Source organism: Myotis myotis, unplaced genomic scaffold (assembly GCF_014108235.1).
Source record: "Myotis myotis isolate mMyoMyo1 unplaced genomic scaffold, mMyoMyo1.p scaffold_m19_p_55, whole genome shotgun sequence".
NCBI lineage: Eukaryota > Metazoa > Chordata > Mammalia > Chiroptera > Vespertilionidae > Myotis > Myotis myotis.
The window spans coordinates 419,106-437,823 of record NW_023416363.1 but is presented as its reverse complement, the minus strand read 5'-3'; the positions used below and the strand labels follow the sequence as shown (position 1 = coordinate 437,823).

The window sequence follows — 18,718 nt, the reverse complement described above, 5'->3', positions numbered from 1 at the left end:
AGCTCGCGCGGCGCGCCCCGGTCGACGCCGGGGGAGCGATCGCCATTGTCCGCGGCCGAGGTGAGGCGGTCGCGGGGACGCCGTGGGAGGCGCCCGGGGGGTCGGGAGCGCCGGGCGGGAGAGGCCGCGCCGCCTTCGGGGCCGCGGGGCGCCAGGGGGGTCCAGCCCCCGCCCTCCGCGGGGCGGCTGCGCTTCCGGTCCCCGTGGCCCGCGCGGACCCTGCGACCCGCTCGTCGCTGGACGCCCCGAACTCGACCCCGCGCGTCCGCCTTTGTCCCCGAGGCCGCGCGGGCCGACCCGGCGCCGAACAAAAGCCGAGGGTCCCCGGGTGCCTCGGGGGGCGGCGTGGCGGCTGCGGACCAGGTGAGGGCGCTCGCGGGCGGGGGGCGGGGCGGGAGGCCGGGCCGGGGGTGGCGGGCGCCCCGGTTCCTCCCGGCGGGCGGCTCGGTTCGGTCCGGCCCGTGCGCTCCGGGCCCGGGGGCGGGGCTGGCGGCCGTGTCGGGGCGCAAACCGCGGGGCGCAGGCGGCTCCGGGGCTTGGATCTTTTATTCTCGGACCCGAGTCCGCCAGCCCCGCCCCCGGCCCCGGAGGCACTGGGCCTCGGGGCGCGGACGGGCCGGGGGCGCGGCGTGTGGGGCGATCGGTGGGTGTTTCTCTCTAAAATCCTTAGGAACGTGGCGGCGGGTGAGGATTGAAAGGAAAATTAAAAACAAAGGCCCGGGAGCCGGGCGGGGGGCCCCTCACTGGGGGGGGGGGGTCGGGGGGGGGACGGACGGCCTTCGGCTGGTGCGGTTTGCGGAGGACTTTTTTTTTTTTAGAAAAAAATTACAATGAGCGGTTTTAGTGCACAATTGGGTGGGTTGGTTGTGCGTTCAGAAGGTTGTGCGGTTGTCGCTGCTCTGTATATGTATTTTATATGTTTTTTAAGTATGTGTGTGTTATACATGTGTGTGTAGAAGTACATACGTTTTATTACTTTATTTTTTTTTTAATCCTCGAGGATATTTTTCTTTTTCCTTTTTCTTTAAATCTATTTTTTTAAAATGAGAACACGAAAAATAAAAACTAAAAAGAAAAAAATCTATTTTTTGTTTTGTTATGTTTTAAAAATATTTTTATTGATTTCAGAGAGGAAGGGAGAGGGAGAGAGAGACATCGATGATGAGAGAGAATCATGGATCGGCTGCCTCCTGCACGCCCCTCACTGGGGATCGAGCCTGCAACCCGGGGACATGCCCTTGACCAGGAATCGAACCCGGGACCCTTCAGTCCGCAGGCTGGCACTCTATCCACTGAGCAACACTGGCCGGGTGAGGATATTTTTCTGTTGATTTTTAGAGAGAGGGGAAGACAGGAATACATCGCCCGGTGCCTCCTGCAGGAGCCCTGACCAGGGTCCAGGGCGGGGAGAAGCCTGCAGCCCAGGTCCCTGCCCTCGACGTGAACCAAACCCGGGCCCCGTCGGTCTGCAGGCCCATGAGGCTCTATCCACTGCGCCACACCAGCCAGGGCTAAATGTACAGATTTTGCATTTATATTTAAATTGACTTCAGAGAGGAAGGGAGAGGGAGAAAGAAACATCACTGATGTGTGCGCATCACCCATGGACACAGACCACAGGGTGCTGAGGGCCTGGGGCGGCCGGGGAGGGGGGGCAGTGGGGGGAAAGGGGGCACATGTCGTCCTTTCAACAATAAAGATTAAGCCCTGGCCGGTGTGGCTCAATGGGTAGAGCGTCGGCCTGTGGACTGAGGGGTCCCAGGTTCGATTCCGGTCAAGGGCATGTACCTGGGTTGCGGGCACATCCCCAGTAGGGGGCGTGCCGGAGGCAGCTGATCCATGTTTCTGACTCTCTGTCCCTCTCCCTTCCCTCTGTAAACAAATCAATAAAATGTATTAAAAAAAACCAATAAAGATTAAGAAAAGTACCATCAATGGTGAGAGAGAATCACGGATCGGCTGCCTCCTGCTCACCCCACCGCGGGGGGATGGGGGGGCATGTGTCCTGACCGGGAATCGAACCCTGACCTCCTGGTTCAGAGGTGGATGCTCAGTCCTGACCCTCGCTGGCCGGGCAGTTACCACCCCTCTTTCCAGAACATTCCCATCCCCCCTGCCCCCGCCCCAGGGAGCCCCTTAGGGGCGAGGGCTCCTCACGGCCTCCCTGGGCCGAGTTCTCTGTTCCCACGGCCTCCGCCTCCGTGTGAAGGGGCCGCCTGTTTCTCGCTGTGTCGCAGGTGGCGCTGCCCTCGCCCTCCGGCCGCACCGACTCCCGCACCCGCCTGGTCCGTCCGTCCGTTCGTCCGGGATGGCTGCCGCCGGCCCCCGGGCCTCCTGGGGTGAGTCCCAGCCGGTTGCCTGGGGGCTGGGGGGTGGGGAGGGGAGGCTGGGGGTGTGGGGGGGGTTGGGGGTCGGGGAGGGGGCCGGGGGTTTCTGGGGCTCAGGGGCGGGTCTGTTCTTGGGCAGAATTGGGCGGAGGGGCTGTCAGTGGGCCCGGTGTCTCCGCAGACGGTGTGGTTTCCCCGATGCCCGGCCCCCTGGTCCCCTGGGGTTTCTCGGGGGGCGGCCCCTCCGCTCCTGGGGGTGCATGTACTGCGGCTCCGGCCGCGCGGCCAGCGGGTGTCAGTGTGCGATTTACACTTCGGCGCGGGCTCCGGGCTCAGGCGGCCGCCCCAGCACGGCGCGGCGGTGTCGTTCTGTTACTTGTGTTTTTCTGTTTTGTTTTTTTTAAAATAGATTTTATTGATTTTTTACAGAGAGGAAGGGAGAGGGACAGAGAGTCAGAAACATCGATGAGAGAGAAACACCGATCAGCTGCCTCCTGCACATCCCCCACTGGGGATGTGCCCGCGACCAGGGTCCATGCCCTTGGCGGAATCGAACCCGGGACCCTCCAGTCCGCAGGCCGACGCTCTATCCACTGAGCCACACCGGTTTCGGCGCTTGTGTTTTTGTAAAATCCGGGGAACGCTGGCCATTGGGTCGGTCGGCCTCGGCCGCTGCGGGCGGGTTGCCGGTGGCCGTGTCCCCGGCGCTCCCGGCAGTGACAGCGCCGCCTGCTGCTGTGCTCGCCCCCGCGGGCTCCGGGCTCCGGGCTCCGGGCTCCGGGCTCCGGGCTCCGGGCTCGGCCTGGCTGTGCCCGTGGGAGACGCCCCTGCCGTGGGGCCTGTTCAGCGGATGGGTCAGCGGGTGGGTCACGGGCTCCCCTCTCCCTGGTCTCCTCGCAGGTGCCCTCGCCGACCCGCCCCGGGGGGCGCCGACAGCCTGTGCTGCCCCCGGCCCATCCGGCGGCCGCGCTGTGACCCCCGACCTGCCGAGGCCGGGCACCCGCCCCGAGGAGCCAGGTGGGCGGGTCTGGGCCAGCTGGGGGGGGGTCTCACCCTGTGGGTGGAGGGTCGGGGGGGCGCCTCCAGGGCGGAGCAGACGCTGCAGACGGGCTCGGAGCAGGGCGGGCGGGCGGGACTGCACCGGGCTCACCCCTCGGGCCCCTCCATCAGAGAATGGGGGGGGGGCTCCCCTGCCAGCGGCGGCCGGGGCGGGGGCGGGCGGCGGCGGAGGGAGAGCTGCTCCAGCTTCGCGTTCCCCGCAGCCCCGAGTCCGCGGGACCCTGCCCGGCGGTTGGAGGAGGAGGAGGAGGAGGAGGCGGCGGCCCCCGAGGCCGGGAGCGGGGCTGCCGGGCCCCCACCCGCCCCGGTGCAGGTGAGATGGGCGCCCGCTCCCCTCGCGGTCCCTGCTCCCCGGTCCCTGCTCCCCGGCCCCCCCTCCCTCCTGTGGCTCCGTGTGGTTCCGTGTGGGTCCGTGTCCACAGCTGGTCGGTGCAGGAGGAGTCGGTCCTGGGCTCGGGAGGCTCAGCTTCCACCGCCCGGGGCCTCGCTGTGCTGGGGGTGTGGTGGGCGAGGGGGACCCCCTGGCTGACAGCCCCCCCGCCCCCCGTGTTCAGTGTGGGTTCAGCTGTGCTTGCTGGGGGGGGGGGGGGCGCGGGGAGCGCTGTCCGAGGAGCCCCCAGCGGCTTCCCTCCGCCCCAGGCCTCCCGTCTGCGGGCTGTGCACGGGGTTTGGGGTTTGGGGTTTGGGACGGACGCTGAGGCCGAGGCTCGTGGACGCCTTGAGGGGGGCGGTGTCTGCACAGTCGGGGTGCAGAGCAGCCGGGGCTTTGCTGGGGCGCCTGGGAGAGGGACTTGCCTGAGCCAGAGGACCATGGAGTGGGGTGGCTGGTGCAGGGCCGCCTCCGGGGACCACGATGGGGGGGGGCCGGACCCCGGGAGACCGGCTGGTGCTACAGGCCCGGCCCGGCCCGTCCTGGTGACTGATCGGGAGGCCGGGGTCCCGGTGCCGGGCTGGGGGGGGCTGGGGGAGCAGCTGGCATCGGGGCCCGGGAGCAGGAGCTGAGACCAGGGGGCGGAACAGGGACTGCGGCTGAAGGGCCCGCGGGCTCCCGAGAGGAGCGGCCATGGTGCCCACAGGCGGCCTCCCCTCCCCGTGGCAGGGGCTCTGGTTGGGCATCGACCTGTGAGCCAGGAGGCCACCTTCATTCCCGGTCAGGGCACCGGCCTGGGGTGCGGGCTCGATGGGGGGGGGGGGGGGGGGTGCAGGAGGCAGCTGATCCGTGATTCTCTCTCATCATTGGTGTTTCTGTCCCTCCCTCTCCGTTCCTCTGAAATCAATAAAATATATTTAAAATAAAAGAAAAGGAAAAAAAAGTTTGTGATAACAGCTTCATTAAAATACTGTTCCTATACCCTGAAGTCTGACCCCTTAAAACGCACAGGTCTTAGGGGATCGCAGGGGGTGTGACCGCCACGGGCAGCGAATTCTGGGCGTTTTCGCCCCCGTCCCCCGGCAGCCCCCCAGCCCCTGAGCCCCGGCCTGTCCACGGGAGGCGCGTGTGTGCCCCTGGGCATCGTGTCGGGTCAGCGTTCTCTCTCGATGACGCCAGCAGCCGGTTTTCACGTCCTGTTTGGGTTTCCTAGGGCCCTCCCTGTCCCTAAAACTGCAGATGCGGTTCACGCTGCGGACGCCCTGACAGGAGAGGGCAGGGAGCCCGTTTCACCGCTGTGTTCAGGTCTCTCGTTTCTAAACTAAAAAGCCGAGTCCAGCAAACGTGCGGTAACCGATGCACAAGCAGCAGAAGTGCCTCAGCCTCTGCCTCCCCCCAAATTAGAAAGGAGTTCAGAGCCTCCCAGAGTCTCCACGGCGCCCGGCGCCCGCGCTGTCCTGGCTGGCGGAGGCCTGCGGCCGTGGAGCCCGCGTGCCTGTCCGGCCTCGGGACTCGGTGGCCGGGTGTTCGCTGCTGCTGTGCAGGTCGCTTTCCGATCCTGACGGTCAGGGGTGCGGCCGGCGGGCGGGAGGCGGCGGGTCCGTCTCCGGACGGGAGTGAGTGTGATGAAGGCTCTGAGGAGCCCTCGGCCCGGGCTGCTCTGTGCGTCCCTGCAGGGGAGGGCTCCTGAGAACGGAGGCTGATGCTGAGAGTGAAACGCAGGCTCGGTAACCCCCCCCTGTGCCGGCCGCCAGCCTGTCCGCATGGCCCACACGCCCGTAAAACCATTGGCCGACACCGCACCCTCCTCGGTCGGCCCAGAACACAGTCTGGCCACATGTCATTCTCTGAAAGGGCTTGCACTAAAATATTAATAAATAATGAAACTCCGGGGATCCCAAAGAGGCTATCTGCGGCCCCTTGGCCCCAGGAAGGGGCGTGGTCAGAGCTCAGGCCGTGCAGGAGCCGTCCCCCGAGATCCCATGGGCGCAGGCCCTGCGGCCCCCAGCCCCTGGTTCAGCCCTGCGGCTGGAGTGCTGGGAGGCTCCAGCCCTGGGATGCCTAGGGGAGCACGTGTGTGAAAGCCCGTGAGCAGGAGTGTGTGCAGGACTGGGTGGCTCGTCTCTGCCAGTCCGAGCAGGTGACTGGAGGGGTCCCCTGTGGACCAGACGGCCGGCAGGGCCCTGCTCTGTCCCCCAGTGTCAGGTAGCGGGAACCTGCGGGTCCTCTGCTGGGGGGGGGGGGCCCTGGTCCCCACTCCGCCTCCCCGTGTCCGGCCGGGTTTGCATCCCTGAAGCCTCTATGAGCTGTAGACCCTGGCACGGGGCACACTCAGTTGGGGTCTGTCCCCCCTCCCCCCAGTCCATGGCCCTTCCAGTTTGACACCACCTTCGATTCTGCATGTGCCTTAAAAATATTTTGACAAATTCCGTAATTACTAGAAAATAAAAAGTAAACAAAACATGGTCCTTCTCACTCCAAGGTAACCGTTGTTAATGCCGGGCCCATTCGCATTCCTGTCTTTATGCAGCCCCCCTCGTCCCTGCCCAGCCCTCCTCAGGGCAGTGCATGGTGTGCATTTTCGTTCTCACATGCAGGTACTAAGATTTATTTTAAAAAGCCACATTATTATTGATTTCAGAGAGGAAGAGAGAGAGAGAAACATCAATGATGGGATTCATGGATCGGCTGCCTCCTGCACGCCCCACCCTGGGGACCGAGCCTGCAACCCGGGCCTGTGCCCTTGACCGGGAATCGAACCCGGGACCCTTCAGCCCACAGGCCGGTGCTCTATCCACGGAGCCACACTGGCCAGGGCTGCACACACAGCTTTTCTGCAGCTCTGCACACAGAGTCAGCGCCAGCCCGTGCCTGTGCAGGGTGGAGGTCAGGCTCTCACGCTTCGCCCCATGGGGACTCTTCCCTCTGGACGAGCTGGGAGCCCGCCTGCCCGCCCACCCCCACCAGGCTTGCGTCCGCCCCAGGCTGTGTGCACGACCCGTGGTTTCGCCCTGTGGCAGTCGAGGGGTTTTCTGAACGTTGGCGCGTGTTTTGCTGCCGTGGTCTCAGAAGAGGCAGGACGTCTCCTTCCGTCTGCAGCCGCTGGGCCGTGGTTCTCAACCTTCTGGGCCTTTAAATACAGTTTCTCATGTGGTGACCCAACCATAACATCATTGTCGTTGCGACTTCATCACTGTCATGTTGCTACTGTGGTGAATCGTCATGTAAATATCTGATCTGCAGGATGGTCTTAGGCGACCCCTGTGAAAGGGTCGTTCAGCCGCCAAAGGGGTCGCGACCCACAGGTTGAGAACCGAGGCACTGGGCCGTGGTTCGTCCTTGCGGAGGAGGGGGGCGGGGGGGCAGCGTGGCGAGCTGTGCGTGGTTTGTGTCCCGTGGTGGCTGGTGGGTGGGAGCCGGCCCTGCCCCTCGGTCTCCGGCTGTGACTCAGCCGACGGGGGCATTTCTCACGCATCCTGGTCGTGGTCCCCACTGCAGCTCCTCTGAACTGGGGTGTCTTGCTTCACTCGGCTGCTTTCAGTACTTGGTGTGACACGGATCTGCCTGGTGGCTTTTGTTGTTGTTGTTCAAAGAAGGCTGGTATTTTATAAATTCCCTTCTGCATTACAGTCCCTTCCTGGGGTCGTCCCTTAGCTGGGTGCGTCCTGAGCGAACCGCGGAGTCTCCGTCCTGTCCTTGCTGGGGGTGGGGGCGCCGGGCCCTCCTTCTCGCCAGCACGGAAGCTCCCTGGCTCCTGCCCTCGGGGCCTCCTAGCTGTGCTGCCTCCCTCCTCTGTATTCTGAGTGTCCCTCCCGCCTGGACAGCCTCTCCCTCACCCCGTCCTGCTCCACGGAAACCTCTCTCCGAGTCGGGTCTCGGGCAGTGGATGACGCTGCCTGGGCTGTGGCCTCGGGCCAGGTTCAGTCCCGCCTCCTGGCTCCTCGCAGGGTCCGTGTTCACAGGAAGAGCCTGAGGCCGGTTCAGAGGCAGGTCTGGCTCCTGAGGGGCCCCTCACCCTCCTGTCCCTGTCTCCGTCTCCCCACAAGTCTCAGGCCAAGCTCCCCAGGCCTGGGGGGTGGGGCCGGGGGACCAGGCCGGTTCCGTGCCCAGCTCCCTGGACACAGCGGCTGTCGGGCCACCGCGCCCTCCCCTCCCCCGGGGCTGAGAGGCCTCCGCGCCTCCAGTGCCGCCCTCACTCCAGGCCGTGCCAGGGCTGCTGGGGCCCTGCCCGCAGGGGGGTGGCTGGGTGGGGAGGCAGCCGGCTGCGCTGTCCCGCACGCACCTGTGTGCCGTGCTCACTCCTGCCTCCCTGCCTCCTCCAAGCCCGAGCCCAGCGCCTCCCTGGGGCCTGCACTGCCTCAGCCCTGCTGTGCACTGCATCCCGGGCGGCCCCCCCTGCTCCCCGTCTCCCAGGAGCATGGGGACCACCACGGCCACTGGCCGCTTCCCGGCACTGGCTGGGATGTTTCTTTCACTTTTTTTAAAACACAAAACCTTTTTGTAGGAGATCTTTCAACGCGCAGGGGAGCTGAAGCGAGTGTTGGTCTCCTGTGGCCACTAACGTTCCCTCAAGGTGGCAGCTCAGAGCCGCCTCCGACGTGCTCTCCTGCCGGGAGCCCAGCCGTGTCGGGGCCCAGCCGTGTCGGGGCCCAGCCGTGTCGGGGCCCAGCCCTCTCGGGGCTCAGCCATCCTGGGGCCCAGCTATGTTGGGGCTCAGCTGTCTTGGGGCCCAGCCGTCTCGGGGCTCAACTGTCTTGGACTGCAGGTGCCTCCCTCCTGAGCCCCTTTCCCAGCTCCCAGGCTCCCGAACCCCCGCTTGCTTCCGTGTCACTCCTGCTCCGACCCCCCTGCCTGCCTCCTGATGAGGACCCTGTGGGAACACGGCCCATCTGACCACTCCCCCGTCTCAGCCCCTCTTTTGTTTTCTTTTTTTTAAAATACATTTTATTGATTTTTTACAGAGAGGAAGGGAGAGAGATAGAGAGTTAGAAACATCGATGAGAGAGAAACATCAATCAGCTGCCTCCTGCACATCTCCTACTGGGGATGTGCCCGCAACCCAGGTACATGCCCCTGACCGCAATCGAACCCGGGACCTCTCAGTCCGCAGGCCGGCGCTCTATCCACTGAGCCAAACCGGTTTCGGCCTCTTTTCTTTTTTGAGAGAGAAGCATCGCTGCCCTGGATGGTCTGTCCCACGAACTGGTGCTCTGTGTGCGCCTGACGGGGACCAGACCTGCCCTCTCGGTGCGTCAGGGACGAGCTCCAGCCGCCGAGCCCCCCCAGGCTGGGCACAACCTTTTCTAAAAGCCAGAGTGTCTGCAGCACGTCTCAGACGCTGTCCACCGTATAGCCGCCTCCTGTCCACCTATAGCCGCCTCCTGTCCACCTATAGCTGCCTCCTGTCCGCCTATAGCCACCTCCTGTCCACCTATAGCCGCCTCCTGTCCACCTATAGCCGCCTCCTGTCCACCTATAGCCGCCTCCTGTCCACCTATAGCCACCTCCTGTCCACCTATAGCTGCCTCCTGTCCACCTATAGCCGCCTCCTGTCCACCGTAGAGCCGCCTCCTGTCTGCCTATAGCCGCCTCCTGTCCACCTATAGCCACCTCCTGTCCACCTATAGCCGCCTCCTGTCCCCCTATAGCCGCCTCCTGTCCACCGTTAGAGCCGCCTCCTGTCCGCCTATAGCCGCCTCCTGTCCACCTATAGCCACCTCCTGTCCACCTATAGCCACCTCCTGTCCACCTATAGCCGCCTCCTGTCCGCCTATAGCCGCCCTCCTGTCCACCTATAGCCACCTCCTGTCCACCTATAGCCGCCCTCCTGTCCCCCTATAGCCACCTCCTGTCCACCTATAGCCGCCTCCTGTCCACCGTAGAGCCGCCTCCTGTCCGCCTATAGCCGCCTCCTGTCCACCTATAGCCACCTCCTGTCCACCTATAGCCGCCTCCTGTCCACCTATAGCCGCCTCCTGTCCACCGTATAGCCGCCTCCTGTCCACCGTATAGCCGCCTCCTGTCCGCCTATAGCCGCCTCCTGTTCCCCTTATAGCTGCCTCCTGTCCGCCTATAGCCGCCTGCTGTTCCCCTTATAGCCGCCTCCTGTCCACCGTATAGCCGCCTCCTGTCCGCCTATAGCCGCCTCCTGTCCACCTATAGCCACCTCCTGTCCACCTATAGCCGCCTCCTGTCCACCGTATAGCCGCCTCCTGTCCGCCTATAGCCGCCTCCTGTCCGCCTATAGCCACCTCCTGTCCACCTATAGCCGCCTCCTGTCCGCCTGTAGCCGCCTCCTGTCCACCGTATAGCCGCCTCCTGTCCACCTATAGCCGCCTGCTGTTCCCCTTATAGCCGCCTCCTGTCCACCTATAGCCGCCTCCTGTCCACCTATAGCCGCCTCCTGTCCACCTGATAGTCACCTCTGTGCGCTTACAGAAAGAGGCCACTCTACACAGCAGCCACAGCACCCAGCAAAACGACAGCGACTCCTCCCACCACCCACTACCCGTCCATGCTCAGTCGTCCCCGTGTCCTCCCACCACCCAGTACCCATCCATGCTCAGTCGTCCCCGTGTCCTCCCACCACCCAGTACCCATCCATGCTCAGTCGTCCCCGTGTCCTCCCACCACCCAGTACCCATCCATGCTCAGTCGTCCCCGTGTCCTCCCACCACCTAGTTCCCATCCATGCTCAGTCGTCCCCGTGTCCTCCCACCACCCAGTTCCCATCCATGCTCAGTCATCCCCGTGTCCTCCCACCACCCAGCACCCGTCCATACTCAGTCATCCTGTGCCCTCCCACCACCCAGTACCCGTCCATGCTCAGTCGTCCCCGTGTCCTCTCACCACCCAGTACCCATCCATGCTCAGTCATCCCCGTGTCCTCCCACCACCCAGCACCCGTCCATGCTCAGTTATCCCATGTTCTCCCACCACCCAGTAACTGTCCATGCTCAGTCGTCCCCGTGTCCTCCCACCACCCAGTACCCGTCCATGCTCAGTCTTCCCCGTGTCCTTCCACCACCCAGCACTGTCCATGCTCAGTCTTCCCTGTGTCATCCCACCACCCAACACCGTCCATGCTCAGTCATCCCGTGTCCTCCCGCCACCCAGTACCCATCCATGCTCAGTCAACCCGTGTCCTCCCACCACCCAGTAACCGTCCATGCTCAGTCATCCCTGTGTCCTCCCACCACCCAGTACCTGTCCGTGCTCAGTCGTCCCCGTGTCCTCCCACCACCCAGTACCTGTCCCTGCTCAGTCGTCCCCGTGTCCTCCCACCACCCAGTACCCATCCATGCTCAGTCTTCCCCGTGTCTTCCCACCACCCAGTACCCATCCATGCTCAGTCTTCCCCGTGTCCACCCAGTACCCATCCATGCTCAGTCTTCCCCGTGTCTTCCCACCACCCAGCACCCATCCATGCTCAGTCTTCCCCATGTCCTTCCACCACCCAGCACCGTCCATGCTCAGTCTTCCCTGTGTCCTCCCACCACCCAACACCGTCCATGCTCAGTCACCCCGTGTCCTCCCGCCACCCAGTACCCTTCCATGCTCAGTCATCCCGTGTCCTCCGACCACCCAGTACCTGTCCATGCTCAGTCATCCCTGTGTCCTCCCTACACCCAGTACCCATTCATGCTCAGTCATCCCGTGTCCTCCCACCACCCAGTACCCGTCCATGCTCAGTCATCCCGTGTCCTCCCACCACCCAGTACCCGTCCATGCTCAGTCAACCCGTGTCCTCCCACCACCCAGTACCCGTCCATGCTCAGTCATCCCTGTGTCCTCCCACCACCCAGTACTCGTCCATGGCTCCCCGATGGCACCTTTCGGTAAGGAGGTGACTGACCCAGCGTGTAGCACAGCCATCCAGGAAACAGGCCGGCTGGTCTGGAGGAGCAAACCCAGACATTGGCCTCGATGGGAGTGGGGTGGGGTTCAGCAGTGGAGGCGGCGTCGGCCCGTTAACATGCTTTTCGGAGTCGGGATCGCAGGGGCAGGACAGGCCTGTGCTTTGCACCCGTCGTCCTGGGAGGGGAGGGGAAGCAGGTCAGACAGAGGCCAGCAGGAGGCCAGCCCTGAGCAGGGAGGACGCAGGGACAGGAGGCGGCCGTTGGGTGGAAGGGAGGACTGCACCTGGGGAGGGTCTAGGGGGGGCCAGAGAGCCAGGCTCCAGGCCGAGGGAGGGTCAGGGGGCCCCCGGGGCTCGCGCTGACGGCTCCTTTAAGGACCAGACTCGGTGCTTTCATTGCAGAAGTCACTTTCCTGTGCGGGCTCTAGTGAGTGTTTCTGGATCTGCTTTTCCTAAAATCCTCAGGGTGGCTTGTTAGGACTCGGCTGCTTGACAGCAGCGTGACTGGTTCCCGTGGCTGAGTCCTGCTCCCCCCACCCCCAGCCTGGTCCTCAGGAAAGAGGGCTGTGGCTGCAGGAAGGGTGTGCGTGTCGGGCCCGCCCAGCTCCCAGCTCCCAGGCCTGCCCCGCCCTGTCCGCCTCCTGAGTGCCTGCATCTCCAGAGAAGGTGCTGGGGGGCGTCCGTCCTCACAGTCTGTGTCCCCAGGACTGGGTCGGGGTCTCAGGAGACGCCTGCTCATCGGCTGTGGTCGTTGTGGCCCGGGGAGCGAATCCCGAGTCCAGGCGACCCGCCCTCCGTGAGGTCATTGGTGTTGCCAGGTGTGTCTCCACACCCCTCTCCTCCCGGCTGTCAGCCCCTCGTCCTCAGGAAGCCCCGAGGGGCCGGCTGAGGGGCCTGTGCTCTTTCAGGAGCCGCTGACCTTCCGGGACGTGGCCGTGGACTTCTCCCCGGAGGAGTGGGGGCGGCTGGGCCCTGCGCAGAGGACCCTGTACCGGGACGTGATGCTGGAGACCTTCGGGCACCTGCTCTCTGTGGGTAAGCGGGTGCTGCCCACGTCATGGAGCAGTTTCCATTCCCAGCCCTTCCGTGCTCCAGGCTGAGTGCTCACAGGCCTCAGGCCGAGAGGATGCCCGGCTGGTGTGGCTCAGTGGTTGAGCACCGTCCCATGAACCAGGAGGTCAGGGTTTGATTCCCCGTCAGGGCACGTGCCCAGCTGCGGGCTCGATCCCCAGTAGGGGGCGTGCAGGAGGCAGCCGATCGATGTTTCTGTCTCTGTCACTCTCCCTTTAAAGTCAATAAGAACATTTAAAAATAAAGATGGGCTGAGATGATCATGAGCGAGGTTCTAGGGTGAAATTCCTGTTGCTTATCCAGCTCGAAGCGGGAGAGTCGGGGAGGGAAGGGCAGGGAGCTCTCCAGGTGACGGCCGCTGCTCTCCTCCCCTGCAGGGGCTCAGGTCACCAAGCCCGAGGTCATCTCCCTGCTGGAGGAGGGCGCGGAGCCCTGGCGGGTGGAGCAGCCACGGCCCCGGAGCCCGTGTCCAGGTGAGAGCGCGGGTGGGAGGGGGTCTTGTCTGAGGAGTCAGGGCCTCAGACCCTCAGGTTCCTCTCCGGCGCGTGGTCCCTGCTGGAGTCAGAGCAGACGTGCCCACCTTCACAAGCTGCCTCCTCGCAGCTGCAGTCCCACCGGCCGCCCCCCCGAGACGTCTCACACTCTCTGCTGCGCCTTTCCCTCTGGCAGCGTCTCCTTCTCTCACCTGCTTCTTCGTTCTTAGTTGGTTTATTGCCAGACCTGTAGCCTGTACCTCAGACCCGGCTTTAAAAAACCAAACAAGAAAACAGGTTTGTAAGGTAGGTGATATATTCACGTGGCTGAAAACACTCTGAGCTGTATGAATTGTAAGCTGAAAGGAATCTCACTTATACTCCTGCTTCCACACGTTATTCTTACCCCCAGACACAGAGACACACATGAGCACACCCAGGCACACGCACAGGCACATGCACAGGCAACCAGTGTTTTTTCACTGTGATTTTTTTTAATATGTTTTTTAAAAAATTGAATTCAGAGAGAGGAAGAGAGAGAGAAACACCAAAGATGAGAGAGAATCACGGATCGGCGGCCTCCTGCAGACCCCACATTGGGGATGGAGCCTGCAACCCAGGCATGTGCCGTTGGCCAGGAATCGAGCTGTGACCTCCTGGTTCATAGGCTGGCACTCAACCACTGAGCCACACTGGCTGGGCTTTCCTGTGAATTTTTCAGTTATTAGTAACATCTCAATTTATAATCATCCATTTTGAACTAATACCACTTAAACTGGGGCAGTCTGTGGAAACTTCGCTTCTGGGTCGCCGTGTCTTCCACTCAGAGTCATCACCCTCAGGGTGCTGCTTTGTTCTAGTGAAAAAGACACCAAAAGGCTCTGGAGCTGAGTCTAGAGGAGGACACCAAGTACCAGTTGTTGTTTTTTCCCCCTTTTGCTTTTTTAAGTACAAGCTTTTTTATTTTTTTAAATATATTTTTCATTGATTTGAGAGAGGAAGGGAGAGGGAAAGAGAGATAGAAACATCAATGATGAGAGAGAATCATTGGTTGGCCGCCTCCTGCACGTCCCCTACTGGGGATCGAGCCCGCAACCGACGTTCTATCCGCTGAGCCAAACCGGCTGGGACTCAAGTACAAGCTTTTGATAGTCCTTTCCCAGTGGAATTACAAAGGACACACTTAATTCTTTCAGCAACAAATGGTGGCCGACGTGAAGTGTCATACACGAGGGGAAGCTGGCCTGGGAGCCCAGGGTCTTTCCTGGGGGTGGGTCACACGGGCCCACACGACTGGCTGGGACCACGGAAGCTCCAGACTCTGGAAGGAAAGGTGTTCACCGTGGACAGTGTTGTGTGTACAAACCATGTAGGGAAGCTGGCGCCCTTGCTCCAAGGCCTCAGGCATGTAAAACACTCTCCTGAGTTAGACATTCCGAGACCTCACTTCCTAGGAGTTGGCCAAGGGCCGGTCATGACGCAGGCCTTCTTGGGAATGTGCAGTTTGAGCAGCTCATGCAGGGTAGTCACCCCTTCCCTGCACACCCTTATCGATCCTTCCTTCCTTCTCATGGAAAAATACTCCATAGATTTTATTAGCACTCAGCACACTTCATAGTGTGGTCAGCTGCTTTGTTCACTCTTCACTGTTTTCCTTTTCCCTGTTACGCTGCTCCTCGGAGTTGTGAGTCTATGTGAAACCAAGTTCACACCTGCCTTCTCAATAATATGACAAAAACCCCAGCTTTTCCACTCGATTCTTAAACGTTCTTTCTCACGACTTTTTTCTGTTTACTTCAGAAATGGTGAGAAATCCTGAAAGTAAGGCGTTGATCCCAGCACGTCGCATTTTTGAGGGAGACCAGTCTCACAGCATGAAGTTGGAACGATTCGTGTGGGATGATCCTTGGTTCTCCAGGTTAGAAATTTTGGGATGTGACGACCAGTTACAAATGTACCGTGTGAACCAGAGTACAGCTATGAGGCAGATGGTCTTCATGCAGAAGCAAGTGCTGTCTCAAAGAGGCTCTGAATTCTGTGACCTTGGAGCGGGGTGTGGCCAGAGCTTAAACTTTATTCCCTCTCAGAGAGTTTCTCAAATAGAACATTTCTATAAGCCTGATACACATGTGGAAAGTTGGAGGTGTAAGTCAGCCATCATGTATGCAGATAAGATTCCCTGTGAAAATAATGATTATGACACAGCCTTCTACCAGTCCATGCCACCTATTCACCCTGCAAGGATGCAAACTGGAGATAATCTTTTCAAGTGTTCTGATGCTGTTAAATCTTTCAATCATGTACTACATTTTGGTGATCATAAGGGAATGCACACAGGAGGGAAACTCTATGAGTATAAGGAATGCCATCAAATCTTTAACCAGAGCCCATCATTTATTGAACATCCGAGACCTCTGATCAGAGAAAACCAGTATGGTTATAAAGAATATGAGAATATCTTTTACTTCTCGTCCTTTATGGAGCGTCAAAATATTGGCACTGTAGAGAAAGCATATAAATACAATGAGTGGGAGAAAGTCTTTGGGTATGACTCCTTCCTCACTCAACATACAAGCACTTACACCGCAGAGAAACCCTATGACTACAATGAATGTGGGACGTCTTTCATCTGGAGCTCTTACCTTATCCAACATAAGAAAACACATACTGGAGAGAAGCCCTACGAATGTGATAAATGTGGGAAAGTTTTCAGGAATCGTTCAGCCCTTACTAAACATGAGCGGACTCACACTGGAATAAAACCCTATGAATGTAATAAATGTGGGAAAGCCTTCAGCTGGAACTCCCATCTGATTGTGCACACGAGGATTCACACGGGAGAGAAACCTTATGTGTGTAATGAGTGTGGGAAGTCTTTCAACTGGAACTCCCATCTGATTGGCCATCAGAGGACTCATACCGGAGAAAAACCGTTTGAATGCACTGAATGTGGAAAGTCCTTCAGCTGGAGCTCCCATCTGATTGCCCACATGAGGATGCATACTGGAGAGAAGCCCTTTAAATGTGATGAGTGTGAAAAAGCTTTTAGGGATTACTCGGCTCTCAGTAAACACGAAAGAACTCACTCCGGAGCAAAACCGTATAAATGTACTGAATGTGGAAAGTCCTTCAGCTGGAGCTCCCACCTTATCGCCCACCAGAGAACTCACACGGGGGAGAAACCCTATAACTGTCAGGAATGCGGCAAAGCATTCAGGGAACGCTCGGCCCTCACTAAGCATGAGATAATTCATTCTGGAATTAAGCCCTATGAATGTAATAAATGTGGAAAATCCTGTAGCCAAATGGCTCACCTTGTTAGACATCAAAGGACTCACACTGGAGAAAAGCCCTATGAGTGCAATAAATGTGGGAAGTCCTTCAGCCAGAGCTGTCACCTTGTGGCTCACCGGAGAATTCACACGGGCGAGAAGCCCTATAAGTGTAATCAGTGTGAAAGGTCCTTTAACTGCAGCTCTCACCTGATTGCGCACCGGAGAACTCACACTGGAGAGAAACCATATAGGTGTAACGAGTGTGGGAAAGCGTTTAATGAGAGTTCTTCCCTCATTGTCCATCTGAGAAACCATACTGGAGAAAAACCCTACAAATGCAACCACTGTGAGAAGGCTTTCTGTAAGAATTCTTCTCTCATCATTCATCAGAGAATGCACAGCGGAGAGAAACGCTTTATATGCAATGACTGTGGGAAGTCCTACAGTGGCCACTCGGCCCTGGTGCAACACCAGAGGAGCCACAGTGCAGAGAAAGTCTGAACTGGACTGATGAGAGACTTCCTTTCCTTGTACATTTGATACTTTGAAAAAAGCACTATAAGTGTAATCAGGAGGGGTTGTTTACTAGTAAGAGTTCAGGGAGGCTCTTCCCCTTACTACTCAGTAGAAACATCTAGAAGAAACGTATGAATGAAAGTGATAGAGGAAAGCGTAGCGGTTATGTAGCCCTTATTTAACGTCAGATTATTGCAGTGAAGAAGGAAAGCCCCACTCCTCACGGTCCACCAGGAACTTGCTTGAGGAATGTAAATGTAGGGATGAGACACCTTTAGTAAGAGATCTCAAGGATTTGTGGACCAGAGTGCATTGATGGGGGAGAAAAACCTTGTTCTAGGAAGTGCTTCAGCTGGAAATAAGCTGTTTTGCATCGAGCTGGAGTATTGGGTGGGAAGCTTTATAATAACATTCTGTGCATAATTGTGAAAATACAGATTTTGCTATTACTAGGGGGAGGGTCTGGGTGCCCTTTAAGGAATAGACGATGGAATACTAAGTTTGAGGTTAAGAAAAAAAATAGTATTGAATGGGATATTTACTGTTAGTCGAGATTAACCTTAGAAAAATTAGTAAATGAGATTACTAATGGTGGAAAAGTTATTTTCTAGAAGTATGAGGCTGATGTTGTTGGGACAGAAAGTGACATTTAATATCACAGTGTGTCCATGTCCATGGTTTACTCATGGTTGGATGTTTGTAATTTGTTTTAGGCGATCACGATAAGTTATAATTATAGACACTGCGTCAGAGTACATACCCTGAAGGAATAACAGGGACACAGAGTTGTATATACATGTCCTCTATAACATCTAAAATCGTGTATGGATAAGGACTGGAAAACCCCATGGATAAATTAACCGAGTTAATTTTAAAAATGTTAAAGTTTTGTAAACACATGCAGCACTTACCACGTGCTAAGCTTTGTCTTAAATGCTTCTCAGCTGATTAATGTGTTCAATCCCCTTAGTTCTATGAGGTAGATGCTGTTGTTATCCCAGTTTTACAAATGGAGAAACTGAGGCAGAGATGTGAGAAACCGACCTCAGGACACAGTTCAGAGTGGCGCTGAGAGTGTTGGGCCTCAGAGGCCCTGTGTTTAACCACAGCTGTGCTGGCTCTCTCCAGCGATCCCCCGATGTTTTTGTTACTGTTCAGTGTTTCTATGGTAGATATTTGCTAATAAAAATCAAGAAATTCCTAAGTAATGAGAACTGAAGTTACCCGGCTCTCTGTCCTGACGGATGTCTGGTATCAGGGCTGAGCTCCCTTCGGAGTAGGAAGTCTGGATTGGACAGTCAGACCCACTGCATCTCCTGGAGCCGGGATTTCCTAAACTCACCACCCACAGCCTGAGGCTGAGAGCGGACCAGGAGCTGGAAGACTCCCTGGAGGTGCAGACAGGTCGCAGGGGTGCTCGTCGACGGGTGTCGCCTGTCCTCACCGCAGAGGGCAAGACCCAGCGCTGCCCGTGGGCGCAGCAGTCCTCTCGGTCTCCCTCGAACTCAGGTTTACACTTTCTCGTCTTCTCCAGACGGAGAGCTTGCCTCAGGGCAGAGAGGATTCCGACGGGAAGGGAAGGGAGCTCACAGGCCCCGGAGCGTGAGGAAGCCTCTCTGGGTTAGGGCTGGGGATGAGCGGAATAGGGCGACTTGGGTGGCTTCTCTCCAGTTCACAAGCATTTCCCGATCTCCTTAGAGATTGCCTGTCGGGCTGCCATGAGGGGCCAGCAGTCCTTCCTGGAGCGGCTTCCAGGGTCTTGGTTAGAA

The 18,718-nt window shown here is 59.1% G+C and overlaps 1 protein-coding gene across 8 annotated transcripts; it reads left to right on the top strand.

The window, feature by feature from the left end:
* ZNF606 (zinc finger protein 606) lies at window positions 1–18,163 on the top strand. 8 transcript variants are annotated; one of them, XM_036311405.1, is made up of 7 exons: window positions 1–60; window positions 2,238–2,339; window positions 3,228–3,344; window positions 3,590–3,699; window positions 12,523–12,649; window positions 13,063–13,158; window positions 14,959–18,163. In XM_036311405.1, exons 2-7 carry the CDS (start codon window positions 2,309–2,311, stop codon window positions 16,932–16,934), a joined length of 2,457 nt encoding a protein of 818 aa, XP_036167298.1. In that variant the 5' UTR covers window positions 1–60; window positions 2,238–2,308; the 3' UTR covers window positions 16,935–18,163. The 8 variants fall into 8 exon arrangements, with proteins under 8 accessions (XP_036167298.1, XP_036167297.1, XP_036167301.1 ...); XM_036311404.1 differs by lacking the exon at window positions 1–60 and adding an exon at window positions 67–363; XM_036311407.1 differs by lacking the exon at window positions 1–60 and adding an exon at window positions 1,259–1,310.
* Window positions 18,164–18,718: the final 555 nt, after the last annotated feature.

What these genes read in the sequence shown, in the direction of transcription:
- ZNF606 (XM_036311405.1), top strand. Translation starts at nt 2,309, where the DNA reads ATGGCTGCCGCCGGCCCCCGGGCCTCCTGGG. An exon ending in CGGCCCCCGGGCCTCCTGGG is followed by an intron (nt 2,340 to 3,227) that starts GTGAGTCCCAGC and finishes GTCTCCTCGCAG; the next exon opens with GTGCCCTCGCCGACCCGCCC. An exon ending in CACCCGCCCCGAGGAGCCAG is followed by an intron (nt 3,345 to 3,589) that starts GTGGGCGGGTCT and finishes CGTTCCCCGCAG; the next exon opens with CCCCGAGTCCGCGGGACCCT.